We start from the raw sequence: 21,155 nt of genomic DNA, 5'->3' as shown, positions 1-21,155 counted from the left end.
ATTCCATATACATCTCTTCCACCATGGCTTGGAGTGCCTTAAAACCTTCCATAAATTGAGATTCTGATCCCAATGGAGTTTCTTCTGCCATTCTTCTCTGAGAATAGACTCTTCCAATCTCTGGGTTAGCCTCAACAAGTTCTCCTTCTCCTAATTTGAGCTTTAATCTAGTTAGCATTCAAAATCCAGCACATGCTTGTCTAACCTTAACAAAACCGAAAGCTCTGATACCAGTTGATCTGAAAATGAGATCTTAAATTAATATAAAGGTATTACAGACTCATGTGTAGGAATGCCTATATTACTTAGTGCAACAAATCGAAAAGATTGCAAATAATATAGATAATGAGCAGTTAGAAAACATAACAATCACACACATCAACACAACAAATAATCAAGGAGTTCACCAGACTTCCTGGCTACGTCTCCTGGTCCAGCTTTCAGTGTCGACCTCTATATTAAGTCTTTAAGAGCAGAATATTACAAGTGTGAGCTCCAACAGAGCTATAACACAACAAAAGTGATATTACACAGGCATTTCACTCGAAAAACCTCAAGTTTAAAGAGTACACAGACTCTCCCTCTTAGTGCCTATGATCCACTATTCGTAGCTATGTTTTCTCTGACTCTCTGTCTCTGAGCAACTGCCTCCCAACAACTCTGTCCTCTGTCCTGCCATATGATGGATTTTAAGCCTATCGGCACTGTCTGTTCGCTTTCCCTCCTCGGGCTTTCTGGCTCCTGGCCCCTGTCCGTTCATCTCCCTTTCGAGCGTTAAACAATCATTGTAAAACGCTTAAGGTATGGTGGCCACCTATTTGTAATGGAAAGGACCACTGGCGCGGGTGAAATCCCAAAAAGTCATTTCTCTATTTACACATAGAAATACACAGAAAACATGGAAAAATCTGACAAAACACTTTCTATCGGACTTCAAATAATATTGAATCCGCCCTATAATCCTATCGGGTCCGCCTTTTATGGCTGTCGCAAGCCCCTTTGTATTTCACACCATTGATCTGCTTGATCTCTAATCCAACGGTTGACATCCATTTCGAGTGGCTTATGTGCACAGAGATTACCCGCCCGAAAAGGTGGTTTTCTCTCTCCTGCGCCATGCCACGTGTCAGCCAGTGTATGGGATCGGGCGGAGCCCGTCTAATACCACTTACCGCCTGAGGCCCGCCCGAAATCCCGCTTACCATAGAACTCAAATAATATAAAGCCGCATCTATAAACCTTTCGGGTCCGGCTTTATCGCTTCGAGTCATTTCCTTTTGTATTTTGGTTTTTATACGGAAATGCGCTAATACACAGAAAAGCCTGACAAACTCTTTTATATTGGAACTCAAAACTTATAGAGCCGCATTTATAAACCTCATCAGGTCCGGCTATTGCAAGTCGCATGTTGTATCGACCCCACTCCTTTGTATCTTTGCGATGCAATATATCGCAATCACATATTGCATGGTCTTCGGGCCTTCAGTAAGTCTTCCCTTTGTGTTATAGCGATGCAATATTGTGAGTTGATCTCGACCGTGATCTGCACGCTCGATCAACGGTCCTCGTTAAATCACATTGATCGCTATCACAATTTCCATAGGGCCGTCTCTGATATACTCCGCCGACTGCGATATCGCCGATCCCTCTGATGCGATTTGCTGATTTGATCTGGACCGTTGATCGGTTCGATCCGACGACCCCTATGTAGTGTTACTTCCACCTTTGCTTAGCTCTGTTTTTTGCCATTCTTTCACTGTTTTCCCTTGCGCTAGTGTTTCCGATAGTTAATATACATGAAGACTTAGAGGTTTTAGGATCTATTTTGGATCACCAGTGAAGTCACATGTGTGAATTGGCCTCATCACACTCACAAAACCTGAAGAAGTAATTGCGCAATCCTCAAGGAAAGAATTCCTTCTGCATGCAAGGGATATTCACAATGGAATATTCCAGCAACTGATAGTACATCGTCCCTCCATCTGATCTCCACTGGGTCTCTGTCCGAACTGACATGCATGAGTTATTTATGAGAGAATATTTAGTTATCTAAAGTGCAGCAGTTACATGCATGCATGCATTAACTAACTGAATTTACATTAATTCAACAAACTGTTTGAATTAATCTAACTAGACTTGACTCAGTTAACTGAGCCAACTAATTACAACTCACCCTTATCTCTTTAATTGATGGATAAATTCCTCAATTAATGGAGAAACTGTTGCATGTCCCCACATAGACTTCATGTTTAATTTTTCTTAACTAATTAACTCATGGTGAATTAATTAATTATTTTACAAATAGCTGCTAAGATCAAATTCGAACTTTATTTCTCTATTTTAGTTCAGGGACTAACTAAAATAGGAAGGTATCCCGAAATGCTATTTATAGCAGTACTAAATTTAGCACTTCTATATTTAGCATTTCTTGTTTCTATTTTCAACACTCACTCATCCTATAAGTATGCCAGTGGTAATGATAATGATGTCTCTCTTAATCGAAGCTAGAATAGAATCCATGAGTGCTAGCCTGCATGCCAGGTGTATCCAAAGATCTTCCACCTCTGACTGTGTCATCCCAGTCCAACATCTATCATGACCGAGACCTGTTTCCATATGCCCCATTAATCCTTTCCTCTTGTCTAGGATTGATCCTCAATTGTCCCAACTTCTGCAAATATAAAAGACTTTGAAGGATGACCACATTAACCTATGATTTCTTTTCCTAAGCTCTGGAAAGCCTTTCCTTTGCCTCAATCAACCTACTATTATATTCCTTGCAACTTCTGATTTCCACCTTTAAACTTCTTAGTGTATCTTATATATCAGGAGAGTACTCATCTCCTTACTGCTTAGCTAATTTGTAAGGAGAGTCATGTGAACTTTAATCCACCATTCTTCTCGTCATATTTGATCTTTTATTTACTGCAAACATGTCATGTTAGGTAAACCAAATATAGACATAATAAAAATCATACCTCTGTGAAGTTTAGGGGAAGCTATCTCACATGCACAACTCAGTTCAGAGTAACATAATATAATCTTGACAAGCATGTCAACTCACATAAATATCATGATCATAACAAGAAGTAACCTACATGCATGAATGATGAACACATAAAAAATTGACATGCATGCATAACCATATGCATTTAGACCATCCAGTCCAACCGTTTGGACCAGGAATCTCTAATACCAATCTGTAACGCCTCCTCCCACATTTACCCACTTTTACAAGCTCTCTAGGGTAAACATGAGATGATTGTCACTATGACATGACCATACCTCCAAGATCTAGTTATGGAAGTTGGGACGACAAATCGACAACAAACAAACATCCCTTAGGGACTACAGACTACTCAAGAATCTGCAAACCACTCAAGAAGGTTAATCCCTAAGGTGGAGCTCTTTTCATAGTGGAAACTCCGCAACCACACACACAACATAACTTTAGTGCAATAAGAAGGTTCTGATTGCATGCATGAACCTACTTCCATGCGGTTATGACAGAAAATTCCTAGTTCAGATTGTGGGGTCGTGAGATCTGAGCCACTTTTTCAGGCCAACCTCCAGACCACTGCCCATAACTGCTTGTAACTTTCTATAATTCTATCAAAGGTGATGAAAATGCTAATCAATCAAAACTCAAGCAAGAACTTGACCTAGACATGCCTAGTCCATGATATACATTTCGTCAAACATATGATGAACATGAAAGCTACAGGTCATGAATGCATATTTGATCATAAAATGATAGTCTTCATCTAAGAATCACCAAGAAGGCTTTATGCCCTCTCTAGCTAGTTGCCATAACACTTTTTAGCCCATGCATTCATCAACCATTCAATAATTTATCAAAACATGTCAAGAGCCATAGATAGGATACATCATATAACCAACATATAACCAACAAATAACCATAATTAAAACCATGGAAAATCGACCATTAGATCACCATAATAACCAGTACAAGTGCTCATACATTACAATAGGAAAATAACTCTTATTAACATATGAAAATGGCAACCAAGTCAGGGACTTCCATGTACCACCCGACCATAGATTGGGATTAACCAAATCTCCCTTTCAGTCAATCACCCCCACGCCATATTCCAAGAATGAATGTGGGATCTCATGGGATAAACCAAGACAAAACAAATCAGGGCTTCTAGAGGCCAAACCACCTCAACCCTCAACCATAGTGATCTCACCTATATGGTCTATAAATCACTAACATTAATGAGACCGATATCTAGCCAAGTTGTTCAGGGCTCCAAGAACTAGCAACTTAACCCACAACTAAATTAGGGCTCCAAAGCGTTTATCCCAACCTGCATGTTCCAGGAACTAGTAAATCAACCCAAGTTGTTCCAGGGCTTCCAAAGCATTTGTTCCAACCCATAGCCATAGGGAACTTGAGAATTAATCAGAAAAAAAAGTGGGAAACCAAAAACACCATGGCTATCCAGGAAATGGCAAGGCAAGGCTAAAACCACTGTCAATCTAGGAAAATATCCATGTCAATGACAACACATAACCAACGAATCACATGCATATACCATGCATTCATAAATCAACAAGGAAATCACACATGCAACATGTTACCTACAAAGCAACCCGGTTGTAGCCACTGATCCAACAATCTCCTTTCACTCCCTTCCTTTCTTTTGATTTCTTTCTCCAATCCCAGTGAATGCTAGAGTGCTCCAAGTATGCTCCAAGAATTCTCTAAGTGTGAAAGAGTGTGAGAGAATGCGCGAATGAAAAGAGAGAGAAAAGACTGAATTGACAAAAGATGTGAATTGTTTCTCTGATGCCTCTTTATCATTGAAGCCTCTATTTTCTTCATTTTTTTCATTTTTCCTCTAATTTCCCTTGCATGCAAATTTGTGTCTCTTCACCTTCCTTTTCTCCTATTTTCCTTTATTTTCATAATTAAATGCCAATTATTGCATCTTTTCCTTTTCCAATACCTTTTCCAATTTCCATAGCCAATTAATTAATTCACAAGTGATGCCCACTGTAATATTTTCCCACCATTCAGCTTGGAATACGTGTCCCATGACCTTCGTCTTATTTTATTTACATGGAAAATCAACCAGGGGTTGTTACAGTTAGATTCATTGAATGCTTGACCTAGAAAAACAAAGGTACACTCATTAGTGAGGATAAGACGTCTCTATACTCTTCCACGATGTTATCCACTTGCCTCCTCTACGTAGAGGAGCCTTGTGTGGAGGCTACAAATGTGGCCATGATCTTCTCCTTACTTTGAAATCGAATCATAAACAAGACAAATTTCCCAGTCTGGGAGATGACCTTACTACATTGCTTAGTAGAGATAAAAGAAATGGTAGTAGACGATACTACCTCTAGTATCCTTTATAAATTTCTACCAAAAGTTATGATAGCACTACGAGGTTTGGAATTATACACAACATGGCATTTCCACAAATATGGTTGGCCTAGTAAAACATCACAAACTTCCAAGGGGAGCAACATCACATACTACCTTGTCCATCATCTCGTTCCTTTATCACTTGAGGGATTCTTCAAACAACAATTTGTTAGGATCTCCTACTCCCTTGTGAGAGGCCATGAAGGTTGGAAAGGACAATATTTCAAAAGATGAAGAAGTTCGAGTCCCAACTTCTTATTCCCCAACTTCATTGGGGACATGCATAGAAAAACAAAGAAAGAGCAGAACACTTTAATAACATTGATTCAAATTTATGAAGGGAACAAAATGAAATACATATTTAAACCAAAAACACATAGATACAGTGAAACTTGAATTCAATTAACAAATGGAAAATACTAAAACTATATACATGCATAATGAAAGAAAACTAGCTTGAACAATGTAGCTTATCTTTGAGAAGAGATGTGATAGTGATGTGCCTTCCTGAATTGTGCTACAATGAGGCTCAAAGACCTTTTTATCATGAAGAAATAATGAGAAACCATAAACATCCAAAATCCTAACCCTAGGAGATGAATCAACCAAAGGTTTATGGGCCCTGATGGGGTAAGTTGGAATGTCAACTTCCCAGGGTCGTAACTTGGGAATACAATCTTCATTTGGAACACACAATAACTCGTTAGAAAGGTATATTTGAGGAGTGCACTTTTTTATTGCTTAAAATATTCTATGACTATAGTCAATTCGTTTCCCCCAAAAACATCGCTTAGGGCCTCAAAGCAACTCTAGAAGTTCAAGACCTAAAAACTGCCAAAAAAAAACTACCAAAATAGGAAAGTTATGTCATGAGCCAGTGGAATAGGTGGGTGTCCATCGATATCCACCTAATTCACTCAATAAGTTGATAAGCCACCTGGATAGTGGAATCTTAACTCCTATGTTGTTAACTTAGAGAAGCAAGCAGATAAACCTCCCAGATAGTGTATTCATTCCATTGAAGCTAAGTTGTAACTTACTGAGCCTTGGATGAATGCTTGTGGTTGATTTTCTATTGGGGTAGAAAGTCACTACGGTGTTACTACTAGAGACAATTGATAAACTTCCTAGAAAGTGGAATTCTCTTCTTACAATCTGTTTGACTGGTTATTGGTGAGAATACTCCCGAACAATTACCTCCTTAGACTCTGAATTTGGCTTGAGGGTGGTCATCTATAATAAATATTGCATCGTAGCTAGCCTACGGTTAGGTGGAGATTTTAAGTCCCTCCCTTAGTTGTTAGACATTCAAGATAATAATATAAGTTTCTTACTTGTATTCTATGCGTATACCTATGGCACTTGAATTGTAAATATTTTTGTTATATGACATTGAGTGTATCAACATTGTTAATGAAGGAATGTGTATTGATATGAATTTACAATGAGATGGTTATGTAATTGTTCTCATGGTGTAAGGGACTTGTATATCCCTATAGATGTTGATATGTTTATTGATATTGTAGAGCTCTTTACATGTTTATGTATGGTGGTATAATGAGCCTAGGTAAGCCGTTATAATGTGTGAAATTCCAAGGCTTGGGTGTTATAACTATCGAGGGGTCTTTATTGTTTGAGAACTAATGAAACTTGATATTATAGTGTTATATGTGCAATGCTAAGAATTCACATGGATTTTATGTTGTATAAGACTGATCGTTTGCATTTTTGAGTTATGGATACTAGAATAATGCATGTTACATCAGGGGATTTGATGGAAATGTTCAAATCCATTCTTTGGGAGGATTTAGCATTGTTGTAAGTGAAATTACAAAGTGTTGTTAGCCATGGATTGGATTGTTCCAATGCCTAATTGTTAGGCATATTTATACCTTTGTGATTGCTTTTTATCTATGTTTAACACTTGGTTTAGTTATTCTAGGTATAAGGATGCATTCTTGTGAATGTAGATGTTATAGGAAAAGCTAGACTCTTAGAGGAACCATGGTTGATTCCCTAAAATACTCAAAAAAGATTATAAGTTTGAAAATTCTAGAAATCGCCCTTCATCCGGGCTTTGGTAAATAGTCATGAACATGCATCCATAACGGATATATGGTAGGTAATCCGAATACATCCGGGAATCCGAATATCTGGGATTTATCATGGAGTAACCTTTGCGGAGGTGCTAGATTCCTTGATGTTTTGGATATGTTCGCTATGAATTAAGTGGAGGTTATCTAAGGCAAGGCCCGTTTTGGGGGCTTGAGACTTAAAGATGGATATCTTATAGAATCCAGGGTGGGACCCATTGGCTATTAGTGTGGTGTTGGGTTGGATTACTTCGTAGATGGTGGAAACATTCGAAAATCTAGACATCTCTCAGTGAGTGCGAGGACGTAAATCCAGGAGGCCCAGATGAGTGGTGGATTGACAATGATCCAGATGGATCCAAGAATCTGGGGATTTAGATGTTTTATTATGTGATAATCATTAGGACACCTGGATTGCACCAAAACCAGATATAACAATAACATTGGGTTCACATGCTAAGGGTCGAGACTCATGGGGCCTATGGACTAGATGATGTGGCAGGTCCCATGTGGACTTAGTCATGGCCACATTAGTGCCCAAAGTGATATCGAACCACCTGGGTGGGGTAGGGTTTCCATGTGGGTGCCACATTACAGGTCCTTGCATATGTGGTTGTAGGGATTAAATGACTAACTTAAAAATGGGTATAACTTTTGATTCAGGTATCAGATCATAATAAAATTTATGTGGTTGTAGGGATTAAATGACTAACTTAAAAATGGGCATAACTTTTGATTCAGTTATCAGATCAGAATAAAATTTATATCATTGGAAAGCTCTTGATGAGTTGAACGTGATTGTGTTGTCCAAAGTTAATTCCGCTAAGTTTGGGAAATAAGGATTTTAATAACCCCATATTCAGAATGAGACCACGGAGGTTGAGCTAATTAAAAGTAACACCTCCCATTCCACTTGGAAAATCCAAGGGGGTGGGAGGGAGCGTTACAAATAATAATATAAAGCAAAATGTTGACTCAATTAAAAATGCAATAGAATGTAAAAATAATAAAAATAATAAGTCGGTTAAATTCAATCTATTATAGTGCAATGTTTCTTTTATTAAGACACTTATAAACAATTTCTAAAAAACTTAAACACATAATATGCATATTACATTAAAAGACATTTAAATAATATTATTTAAAATTTTTTATTTTGTGGAGAGGCCCTCTCCAACCCAGTATGGAAGAGATGTTGTAATGTTCTATCCTATAAACATTTTGACTAGGTTAAATCACATAAAATAAAAATAAAAATAAATAATTAAAATTAATAATTAAAATTAATAATTAAAATAAAATTGAGGTAAAATATTAAATTTACTGTTGGTTGTTTTGGGCTCCAAGTTTTGACAACTCATGGTTTTGCCAATGGTATTCTTATGTAAAAAGAAACACACACACATTTTCTACTAGCCTAGATCCATCTTATCTTCAGATCTACCAAGCATTGAGAGAGGTCATCTTTTGAGGTGTAAAACTCTTTTAAAGTGAAAAGAGATTTGATCCCTCTCAAAGCTTGGTAGATCTAGAGTTAAGATGGATCTAGGCTGGTCATAATATTTCAAAACTTCATATTTAAATTTAATTTACAATAATATATGTATATGTACAAATAATTAATAATGTGCACATCATATCAAAGTATTAAATTTAATCCCCACATGGAGTAGTTCAATTGATGATTGCCTTGATAATTAAGTGGTTTTTTTTTTTTTTTTAGCAAGAAAAAACTATATATTTGATATTGTATTCGCTGTGTAGATATAGAGCAAGTGATATCTGAAAAGGAAAAGAAAGGCGGTATATCCGCATAGAGAGATATGGAGATAGAGCCGAGGCAGATCAGAAAAACAGAAAGGGAACTGAGCCGAGAAATATGCATAGAGACATAAGACAGAAAAAATGGAAAGTATTGAGGAAAAACATACCGGATTGGCAGCATCAAAAAGTGAAAAACTATATACCAGGCATGGAGAAGTCCTGGATCAGGTGGCAGACACTGTCCACAGTAACCTGCATCCGCCCAGAACCATGAGGCAGTGATAAACCCATCTTTGATAAAGCATCCGCTCTCCTATTTTTGTCCCTGACTATATGGGAAATTGAGAAATCTTTGCTGCTGGACCACAATGCTCCAAGTCGATTCAACCATCCGGAGAGATGTATATTTTTTATAATGTGTTTAGACAGCACATGATCGATGGTGATTTTCGAGTCTCCAAAAATATGAAGGTTTTGAAGACCAAGGAAGGCAGAGATAGAGAGAAGTCCAGCCAGGGCCATAATTTCTGCTTTGTTATTTGTTCCCGGACCACCATTCCAATAGATGTCAATAGACTGACCATCTACAGGGAATATGGAAATACCACAGGCACATGAATTCTGCAGAGCAGCACCATCAAAAAAAGCGCAGGGGTATCCATAGAAATTGCAGGGCTGTTTGTTCCTATCAAGTCTGAGGTTCGATTGATGTGGCTGTTCAAGCTTCTCGTATAAGCAGAGAATTGATTCAATGATACTAGAACACGGTTCTTTTTTTGATTCAAAGATCGACCGGTTCCGCCATTTCCATATGGCCATGAGATTCTAGGTCCAAAGCCTCTATGGGTCATCCAACAAATAATAATAATAATAACGATAAGAAAAATAATGTCATGTTCATATGTATGTATTTGTATGTATTATGATGGTTTTACTAACATTTAAAATAAAAATATTTTAATATATAGAAATGTTAAATTCATATGTAATATAAATAATATTGTGATGAATTAGTATAGAAAAATATCATATTTATTTTTAAAATAATAAATTAATTAACAAGATATTTTACTTATTTAAGAATTGAAGATAATAGAACGATGATTGTCATTAATTTTCATTGATGAAAATTTTAAAAAGTAAGAAAATTGGTTTTAAAATTTTCGTGTTTAAGTACATACACTGATATTAATAAAATAAATCACTACTACGCTTCAACAAGGAGATCGTGATGGAAACTCTAATGCATTCAATTGCCGCTTTGTCTTTGGGAGATTTTTAGCTCCAGGACTCTCCCTTTTGTTCTTCAAAGCCCGCTCATTTTGGTGCCATTATTGCAGATTTGGTAAACCAAGGGGAATTTATTTTTTAGTAGGGTTCTTCCCACCTCCAAATGATGCCATCACTCCAGATCTCTCGAACTTTTTGGTCTTCGTAAGGTCGATCTAAGTGGGTAACCTCTGTATGTAGGTGAAAGTTGTCGACTTTGTCTCTACACTCACAACTAGAATTCAAGACTAGACAATAATCCCTTCCATCTCAATGCGACTCCTATGTGGGGGTAGGCAACTTCAGGAAGGGTATTTACTCAAACATTACAGTATACCCAAGGATGCATTAATCCTCATAGTCTCAAGATTGAATAGAGGAGCTAAAGTTTGGGCTGCACCCTTCTTCTTTCAGTCATGATCCTTTAAGGATGCTTTAAATTTAAGGCTCTCACAACTGACTCCTAAATATCTCTTAGGGCCAACCTTCATTGTTGAACAAACAAAAGATATTCCAAATCTAGAGGTGCATGACTACTAATCCAATATTTTTTGTATATCATATGAACATAATGTCATTATTTGTCTTTTTAATGGGCTTTGGCCATCAACATTTGCACTTTAAGAATGGGTGCATCAAACATGGTCCCTGAATATGGAATTTCTTTTTTGTTCGAAGGGTTTCTTTATGGTTTATTTTAGAAATCAAGAGGATTGTCAAGGGTTTTTTAATCAAGGACCCTAATTTGGGGTTGCTCTAGGCTCTCCTTTTAGCCGTGGTTTCCTGAATTGAACCTTCTATCCATGACAACTCTAGGCACTCTAGTTTGGGTAAGACTCCCTAATATGCCCATTCATTTGTTAAATCCAAATATCATAGCTTTTGTAGGAAAGTCACTCGACCATTTTATTAAGATATATACAAATAGTCTTGGGAGGGATATTGTAACATTTGCATACATATTTGTTGAAATAGATCTTAGCAAAGGGCTACATAATCAGATCCTCATTAATTTGAATGACCTAACCTTTTCGTAGTTGGCGGACTACGAAAAAACAACTTTCCATTGTAGGACCTTTCAATAGTTAGGTCATCTCCAAAATGCTCGCCTTTCTTGTTAAGGACATTCTCATCTCAGATGCCAAGAAAAATAATTGAGGATGCAAACACCAAAAAGATACAAAAGGATTTAAGAATTCCTTAGCTCACAAGTAAGACAACACGCAACAACAAAAAGATTATGCAACCAAACCTAGTCCTTCAGCCTCAACTTAGCCCCAACAATACCATCTCATCCCTCAGACTCTGGGGTCCATACCTTGAATGGAGAAGAAAGAGACACAACCATGTTCTTAGCTTTGTCCACAAGTGAGCACAAATGTCTTCGTGAATCAGTTCACTTGGACAATGATAAGGAAGCAACCACAATTGCAAACCATTCAGAAATGGAATTGCCTCAAGGAAATGCATATATTGTCTCCACACCATCTGCTCCTAACAACTTATTAAGATGAATTCATGTTCGTAAGAAAAAAGGAAGAAAATACATTCTGAAAGCTCCATAATCATTCACGGCCTCAAAGACCAGAATCTCAATATAGGTATTTGTGTTTTCAATCTCAAGTTAGCTCATCTTTTAGTTTTGGATTTGGTTGAGTTTCCCTAGCAAACATTATTAACTCAATAATATATATATATATATATATATATATATATATATATATATATATATATATATATATATATATAAAAGCATGCTTTATTTAAGGCACTTAGCTTTGGCTACACCAATCCTTAACACATGTTAAATTTTTTAACTTCTTCTTCTAATTATCTTAAATTGTGAAACTTAATTGCCTTATAAAATGAAATCCAAACCCTATCAATAAAATTGTGTTAATGAATAATTTTAACAAGTTACAAAATTAAAAAGGTACAAATATTTTTAAATTGAAATTTAACAAATATCTATTAAAATATTTTGAAAAAAAATCATTTTCAATTTTTTAAATATTTAAAAAATAAACTTTTGCAAACATTATATTTTAAGAATTATCCAATATCTAATGATTCATTATAAAATTGATAATTTTATTTTAACCATGTTAATTTTTCTTTTTAAACTAGTTAAAACATATCAAGTTAAAAATTAACCATGTTACACAAAATATTAATATAGAATAAAATCTCAATACCAAATTATGTCACTTTGTCACTACAAATAAAAAAACAGTATATCAAGATATGAAGAGATCACATCAACAATCAATATAAATTCATCTTAACTTCAAATGTATTAAGTGTAAAAAGTATTAAATTTCTCAAAGTATAAACCTTGAAATCTAATCCTTCTTGACTTTTGATACATCTAAAATTAAGATAAATTTATGCAGAGTAAAAATGAAAATAAAATTATTCCCTATGGAATAACATATTACAATTTATAAAAAATATTATATTAATTTTTAAAATAATAAAATAATTAATTTTTTTCTATTATTTTATTTTTAAAATAATAAATTTATTTCAAAATTAAATATAATGATGATGATGATGATGATGGTGGTTAACGTCTGCTGAGACTAAACATTTATCTATTAGACCTAAAGAAACAAATTATTTATTTTGATTTAAGATTTTATTCCTATGCTCAAAAAGCTTGGAGTGAAGCCTCCCGAGCTCACTATAGTTTTGACATTGTAGCAATTTAATTGTCATTCATGACACTTTTAAAAATAAAAATAAAAAATTGTTTTTAAAATTTATGTGTTTGAAAAGTTTTAATATATAAACGCGATTTAAAGAGAATTACCTTCTATATTTAGAAATATCAAAATTATCAAAATCATAGTTGCACTTAACTTTTGATACACTAATTCTAAATATGGATTAAATTTTTTAATATCTCTTTCTAATTATCTTAAATTTCGAACCTTAATTGCCTTACAAAATAAAATCTGTAACCATAAAAAAATAAATTAGGTTAAAAAGGATAATTTTAATAAGTTATAAAATTAAAAAAATACAAATATATTTTTTTTTAAATTGAAATTTCATACAATTTTTTTTTTTTTTTCAAATTGAAATTTCGCATAAATATGTATAAACTATTTAAGAAAAAAATCATTTTCAAAATTTTTAATATTTTAAAAATAAACTTTTTGAAAACGTTATATTTTAACTAATACCCCATTCTTTATTTCATTATAAAATTGATAACAATATACTAAGGATGCTAATTTTTCGTTTAAATTAAATAAATCATATTTACAATAAATAAAAATCACACATATTACGCAAAATATTATATAAAACAAAATCTCAACACCAAACTGTCACTTAGTCTACCCATGAGGAACATCAAGAGTTAAAAACGGTCAAACTGTTAACAAACTAAACCAAGATATGACGAGATCGCATCAACCGACAGACCTCCCTAAAAAGCTCAGGTCCAAGACACATCATCCAAAAATCTGTATCCCAAAGTTTATTTCGGAAAAGAAGAGTGTTGGAGACATTTCAAACTCGATGCTTTTTTAAACGATCAACCGAAGGTGCTTTTTTGGACAAATTTATATATAACTCCATGATCCATCACTTTGATGTTCAATAGTCATAATCGGTTTCGTGGGAACAGCTTGGTTAGTGCTGTCTGTCAGTATAACTTGCCATCGGCGACTAGCTTTGTCAGCCACACAGCGGACAGCCAACAGTGCCCTTAACGTTCCAACTGCTCGACATATACACATTATGAATTTATGAAGTACATAAAAATATGTATATACCCACACTCAGCACACGCGCTTATTCTCCTCGACTTCACATTGTGTGTGCCACATTGAGAGTATCCGTAAGGAACATGTAAAAGGAGGTCACAGGAATCTGATGCTCAGAGATCCAACTTGGGTTTGGGAACAAAGCAATTCTTCTGTCTACCGCGTATCCTCGTCAGTATGTGAGAAGAGCTCTATGAAGGAGAGCTAAGCTGGGACATTAGTCTTGTAGCCTGGTCCCCAATGTACCTGTTCGGGCAGACTCAGACTCTCAGGGAATCATTCTACTGAACTAAGCAAGGTATGTAGTCTTCATTCCTTTCTTCCTTTAAGCTAGGAAGAACTGATGAACGCAGATGCAGCATATCAACTATGAGACAAGCAAGGAGCCCGTGAAACTGAGACTTTGAAACTCTCCCGGGCATTTATTGATAGCTAGATTTAGAAACTCATTTCACTCCGAGATCTCAGCATTCTGAAGTGGGTTTGGAACTATGGATAGAGAAGGAAGTACCCTTTTGAGAAAAATGAAGTCCCTTTTCTTATTGCTGGCATTTGCTCAGTTCTTTTTCATACCCACTTCATTTAGTTCACCGGCTTCAAAGTGGTATTCCATCGGTCTAGCCAAAACTCCATTACCTTCAATGTCTTTTTCACAAGGATCCCGTGCTTCGAAACCAAATGCTATTGCAGCTGCAACATCTCCGAATGCCTCAGATGCTGTTCCCCCGGCTGCTCCCAAGCACAGTTCACCCGCTGCTCCTTCTCCGAAAGCCCCACATACAACTTCACCCCCTGCTCCTCCCAAGCACAGCTCGCCTGCGGCTCCTTCTCCTAAAGCCCCACATACAACTTCACCCCGTGCTGCTCCCAAGCACAGCTTGCCCGCTGCTCCTTCTCCCAAAACCCTACATGCAACTTCACCCCCTGCTCCTTCTCCCAAAGCTCCACATGCAATTTCACCCCCTGCTCCAAAGCATAGGACGCCTCCTGCACCACCTTTAGATTTATCGCCAACCCCGGGTCCTTCGCCATCCCCATCTCCTGAACCACCCAAATCTAAGCATTTTTCCCCACCAGCCCCTCCTGAAGATAAAGGAGGTCAATCTGAATCTCCATCTCCATCGCCACTCAAACCTAAGCATAAGTCTCCTCCTGCCCCTCCTGCAGACGAAAGTCCAGCTCCATCTCCTTCCGAATCATCGGAATCGCCGATATCATCTTCTGGCACTGCTTTGGATCCCAAACAGTTAGCTGCATTGAAATCGTTAGGTGTCTCCACTGTGAAGGATCCGTGTTCGCCCTCTCAGCAGAAAATCACAGTCTGTGACTCTGCAAAACCAAGACACATTATTTCCTTGCAACTCCAGTACTGTTCCCCTGAATCCCATATGACAAAAGAATCTATGGAAACCTTGTCAACTCTCCATTCGTTGACATTCATGGACTGCCCGATGTCACCTATACGATTCCCTGTGAAGCTTCTTGATTCTCTGACTTCATTCACCTGCATCTCCAGCTTGGGTCGGACTCTCGAGGATCAGTCTGTGCAGGGATTGAGCGGGGTCTGGCTCAGCAGGTTGCATAATCTCACAAAATTGACGGTGTCGGATGTGGTGGTGAATGCTAGCGGACCTGCAATTATTCTCAGCAATATGAAACATGTTAGAGATGTTTCCATCTCTAGGACCAATCTCTCCGGTGTTGTGCCCAAGTTGTGGCATGCAAATATTACCTCCATCGACTTGTCTGGGAACAACCTCAAGGGCACCATACCTTCTTCAATGGGGCGTCTTTTTCATCTAAGGACTTTAGATCTCAGTTCAAATCAGCTGAGTGGATCTATACCTTCCAGTGTCGGTAAGCTTGTGCATCTTGAGAAGCTTGCATTGGCGTCAAACAAACTTTCTGGTTCGATTCCCTCTTCGCTATCTGAAATGCCATCACTTGTGTTTTTGGATCTGAGTGGCAACCAACTCAATGGCTCTATTCCAGATTACTTGACAGAGTTGAAGAGCCTGCGTTATCTAAACCTCGAAAACAACAATTTCGCAGGTCCTGTTCCATTCAATGCAACTTTTATCAAGAAACTAAGCTCATTTAAGATAAGTGGCAATGCCAATGTGTGCTACAATCATACAACTGTTCCTTCCAAGCTTAAGCTTGGCGTTCCTCCATGTGATAGCTCTGGCTTGCCTGTGGTACCTACGGGTTCAACAATTTCAGAATCCCCTGCGGATTCACCAGATTCCGCTGAGTCTGGGGATGGAGATCATCATAGTAGCCATCATCATGGACCCAACAAGATCGTTGTTGGGGTTGCTATTGCACTTTCTTCTATTGTTGCCCTAATAATCTTCTGCGTTGTTTTATCAAGATGGTGTTCACGCAGAGATTGATTCACAGTTTCTGGATTGAAATATGGACAAATGTATTTTATAATTCATTGTGCCCAAGAGGCCCGTGCTTGTATAGAAACAAGGGTGAATACTTTTAGTGCTTTATGTGATTCAACCTTGTAGTTTCATTCAGCTATTGGATTGGGCGAGAATAGCTCCATTCTTATCATACAAGCAACTCTGGCTCTCCAATGGTTGATTGGGTTTGGCATGGTTTATTGTTAAGCGGGACAGATATGTCAAACGGATGAGCATTATTTCAAGGTTATTGAGTAGAGGGATTTATGGTAAACTTTAAAAAGTTCTGCATTAGAGGCTGGTACTGAAGGTGTCTTATAGGTTTGTTATGGTTAGAGATAGTAATACGAAACTCATCACAGGTACAATTTTCAATTCTTCAACTCTTGTTTTCAAGTGCTTTGTCCACAGTCGTTCTCCTGAATCCCCCTACCTACTTGATACAGCTCAATGCTGAATTTGATGCCCATGCCCCTTAACTTATTGGGAGAATTATAGTAGCCCGTATTGACTAAGATGATGGAAAAATCCGAGCATTAGCAGGCGAGCTGGTCAGAGGACTGACTGTTAGATGATGTTGGGGTGCTATATTTCCATAAGAGGAGCTTAAGCTGGGATTTCTTTAACCGTCAGGGCATTGGCTTGATCTGATCCTGTCATAACTAGGCTTTATGTCTGTATATTTGTTCTAGCGTGTGCATTATGAATCATGGAGTAAGCATTTGAAGCTTTATGTAACTGAGAGTTGTTTGCATATATAGCTCGTAACGTTCATAGATTTATAAAGGTTGTCTCATAAAATTTTGATTATGTCAACACATTTTTTCCATTCATTCAAGCAGCTTAGCTACTATCATTAGCCTTTTAACATTGGCTATAGTGATCATTAGCCTTTGGTAAATCAGCTAGGATTCGCATTATGATTATAATCACAATAGAACACTAGAATTGGAATAGCAAAGAAATGGATTTAACGCCCTGTTCAATAACAGGGCAGTGTGAGGTTTTATATAATAAAAAATAACATTGCTCAGTAATACTAAATTTGACAGAATGGAGGGTTGGATGTAGAATAAAACAATTTCTGTGTAGGATTAAATTGGTAGCAGAAACAGTAAAATGGGTTGATGTAGCAGCATCCTACCTCTTTCTCCAGTACTTGCACACAACATTTAAACCTCTATCTTCTGTATGCGCCCCTAGTTACCATTCAAACATGGGCCATGCAAGCATCCCTACTTACCATTCAACCAGTGGCCTACAGGCACGTACCTTAAAATTTAGTAAACTGGTTGAGAAGAAAATTTAGTGAACTGGTTGTGAAGAAAAATAGTAGTGCTATATATATGAAAAACAATGAAGATTAAAATTTAGTGAAATCTCTAAATCTGTTTGCATAAACTTGGATTCAAACCATGATCTGTTGGCATGGAAATAACCAAATACTCAAAAACATTGACAATCACCAACTGAGCTAAACGGATGAAGTAATTTCTCATGCTCTCTCTTAAACACTAAGATTAATTTAGAGTTGGTAATTTATTTCCATAGATAGTAATCAAGTCGCTAAATTTGGTAGAAGTTTTAGATATAGAAAGATCTCAGGCTTTGGCTGTTAGTTTCATTGTTTACAAAGATTTCGGGGTAAATCATATTCATTTCCGTTTCGTCAACGTTTTCAGCGAGGCATGTGTGGACATAGAAAGACAAGACTGAGGAACTGAGTGCAAGTTGATCAGTTTTTATTATTAAGTTTTAAATGCGTTGCTTGTTATAATTATGTCAGAGTGAACGGAGTCAGTTGGCTGGGTCACAGTTTGATTTGGCCAAGTTAGACTGAAATTTGTGACTTGGAATAGTTAGAATCGAGATTGCTCAGTTTGTGTGACAGACACGTTAGCCTGTTGGCAAGGCCTAGGGCTAAAAACAGATACTATTTATTAAAATCTCCCACTATTTATTTCCCAAAAATTGTATTTGCACTATTTGGAGCCAGAGAAAACCCTCATTTCATTTTTCAGAATTTGCATTTGCATCGTTCGGAGCTGAAGTATAGCTGGCTTGAAAATTCACAAATATTGCGTGTTTGAAGTTGATTTTGCCCTTGACTTGGAGATGATTTCAGAGGGAAACTGATCTGTTGTTGTTGTCTACCCATTTGCTAGTAGATTGATGAGGGGATAAGTCAGTTTCCGAACCTTCAAGCACAGCCCTAGAAGAGGGGAAAAACATATGGGGACGCTGGAACCATTTATAGGTTTTGACCTATAATGATGGCGAGTGAGCTGGGAAGTTATTTAGAGCCTTACAATTTACGAATTTTGTATCTTGAATGTAGAGAAGTAGCTTAAAATTAAGAATTCATATAATTCAATGTGATTCTGTCTTCGTGTGTATATATATATTCCATATTTGGGGCTGGAGTATGTGGCTAAGAGTTTGTCTTTTTAGGACATCAGAAAACAGGTTAACGCCCAAGACCCAGAAGTATTTGGCAGGAGTGAAAGCCTGCCAAGCCTGCCCCTTACTGATCACTAGTGAGGTAATTCTAGGGAATGGTTTTCCTCCAATAACATTGATAAGTAGCCCTGCATTTGTGAATAGCAGCCAGTAATAACTGTCCTCACTGCTGTTTTGACAACTCAATTATAATAGATTTTCCGACTGTCTCAAAATATATATATATATATAAGTTTATTTCGATTCCTCGTATAATCTGAATTTGCCTGTGAAGCTGTCAATGCCAAAATTAAATTTCAGTGTGACTTTGACTAAGTTTCTCAATGCTGAATGTGGTGTCAGAAGGTATTATCGGATCGCTGAAAAATATTTTCTCAATGCTGAATGTGGTGTCAGAAGGTATTATCTGATCGCTGAGGGTTATTGGGATGTTTTATCAATTAAAATTTCAGTCCGACTTTGACTACTTAATTAACATATTAAGTTTCTCACTGCTCTGAATGTGGTGTCAGAAAGAACGATCCGACGGAGAAGGTTATTGCGATGTTTATCATAGATTTTTAGTTTTTATGATGTCAGAATGAATGATCTTATTAGTTTTAGTTTTAATGAGGGTGAATTTATATTAATTAAGTGCTTATAGGGTAGTTTAGTATAAGTAGATGTTTAGATGTAAATGTTTAACATTTAACATTTATATGTCAGCTTAATTAAAAAATAATAAAAGCTAAAAAAATAATAAAAGTTAAAAGTAATATAGAACTGAGTACGGTGGAGATGTTATAGTGTAAATATTTGAATCTTGGTTTAATTAATAATAAAAAATTAAAAGTAATAAAAATAATAAAATTCAATTTGTCATATTGCAGGGCAACTTAGCGCCTTCAACTTAAAATTGTTCTATGGGGAAAATTGCATAAATAATTATAAGTTATATTGGTCAATGCTAAATTAACAAATGCTACAAGGAAGCGTAGTCCCTACCATTCAAGGTATGTATGTATAAGTTAAAAGAATAAACAACTGAACATGTAACATGTTTAGATAGGTAACTCAATCCTTCAATTGTTTCAGCATCCTACTCTTTCTCCAGTACTTGCACACAACATTTAAACCTCTATCTTCTTAGTGTATGCGCCCCTATTTACCATTCAAACATGGGCCGTGCAAGCATCCCTACTTACCATTCAACCAGTGGCCTACAGGCACGTACCTTAAAATTTATTAAACTGGTTGAGAAGAAAACTTAGTGAATTGGTTGTGAAGAAAAATAGTAGTGCTATATATATGAAGAACAATGAAGATTGAAATTTAGTGAAATCTCTAAATCTGTTTGCATAAACTTGGATTCAAACCATGATCTGTTAGCATGGAAATAACCAAATACTCAAAAACGTTGACAACCACCAACTGAGCTAAACAGATGAAGTAATTTCTCATGCTCTCTCTTAAACACTTAGATTAATTTAGAGTTGGTAATTTATTTCCATAGATAGTAATCAAGTCGCTAAATTTGGTAGAAGTTTTAGATATAGTAAGATCTCAGGCTTTGGCTGTTAGTTTCATTGTTTACAAAGATTTCGGGGTAAATCATATTCATTTCCGTTTCGTCAACGTTTTCAGCGAGGCATGTGTGGACATAGAAAGACAAGACTGTGAGTAACTGACTGCAAGTTGATCAGTTTTTATTATTAAGTTTTAAATGCGTTGCTTGTTATAATTATGTCAGAGTGAACGGGGTCAGTTGGCTGGGTCACAGTTTGATTTGACCAAGTTAGACTGAAATTTGTGACTTGGAATAGTTAGAATCGAGATTGCTCAGTTTGTGTGACAGACACGTTAGCCTGCTGGCGAGGCCTAGGGCTAAAAACAGATACTATTTATTAAAATCCCCCACTATTTATTTACCAAAAATTGTATTTGCACTATTTGGAGCCAGAGAAAACCGTCATTTCATTTTTCAGAATTTGCATTTGCATCG

General features: G+C 36.5%; 1 protein-coding gene across 1 annotated transcript; it reads left to right on the top strand.

Moving 5' to 3' along the window:
- The first annotated feature begins 14,126 nt into the window (after positions 1 to 14,126).
- LOC149160847 (receptor-like protein 51) lies at positions 14,127 to 17,447 on the top strand. Its single transcript, XM_089436801.1, has one exon. It carries the CDS (start codon positions 14,792 to 14,794, stop codon positions 16,694 to 16,696), a length of 1,905 nt encoding a protein of 634 aa, XP_089292927.1. The 5' UTR covers positions 14,127 to 14,791; the 3' UTR covers positions 16,697 to 17,447.
- Positions 17,448 to 21,155: the final 3,708 nt, after the last annotated feature.

The sequence above is a fragment of the Pinus tabuliformis genome, chromosome 5_2 (genome assembly GCF_031772625.1).
Source record: "Pinus tabuliformis cultivar Carrire ecotype Pingquan chromosome 5_2, CPIR1, whole genome shotgun sequence".
Taxonomy (NCBI): Eukaryota; Viridiplantae; Streptophyta; class Pinopsida; order Pinales; family Pinaceae; genus Pinus; species Pinus tabuliformis.
The sequence above is the reverse complement of the archived record's forward strand: the minus strand, read 5'-3'. Positions and strand labels throughout refer to the sequence as shown.

Excerpts from the sequence above, each read along its gene's own strand:
- LOC149160847 (XM_089436801.1), top strand. The coding sequence starts at position 14,792 with ATGGATAGAGAAGGAAGTACCCTTTTGAGAAAAATGAAGTCCCTTTTC.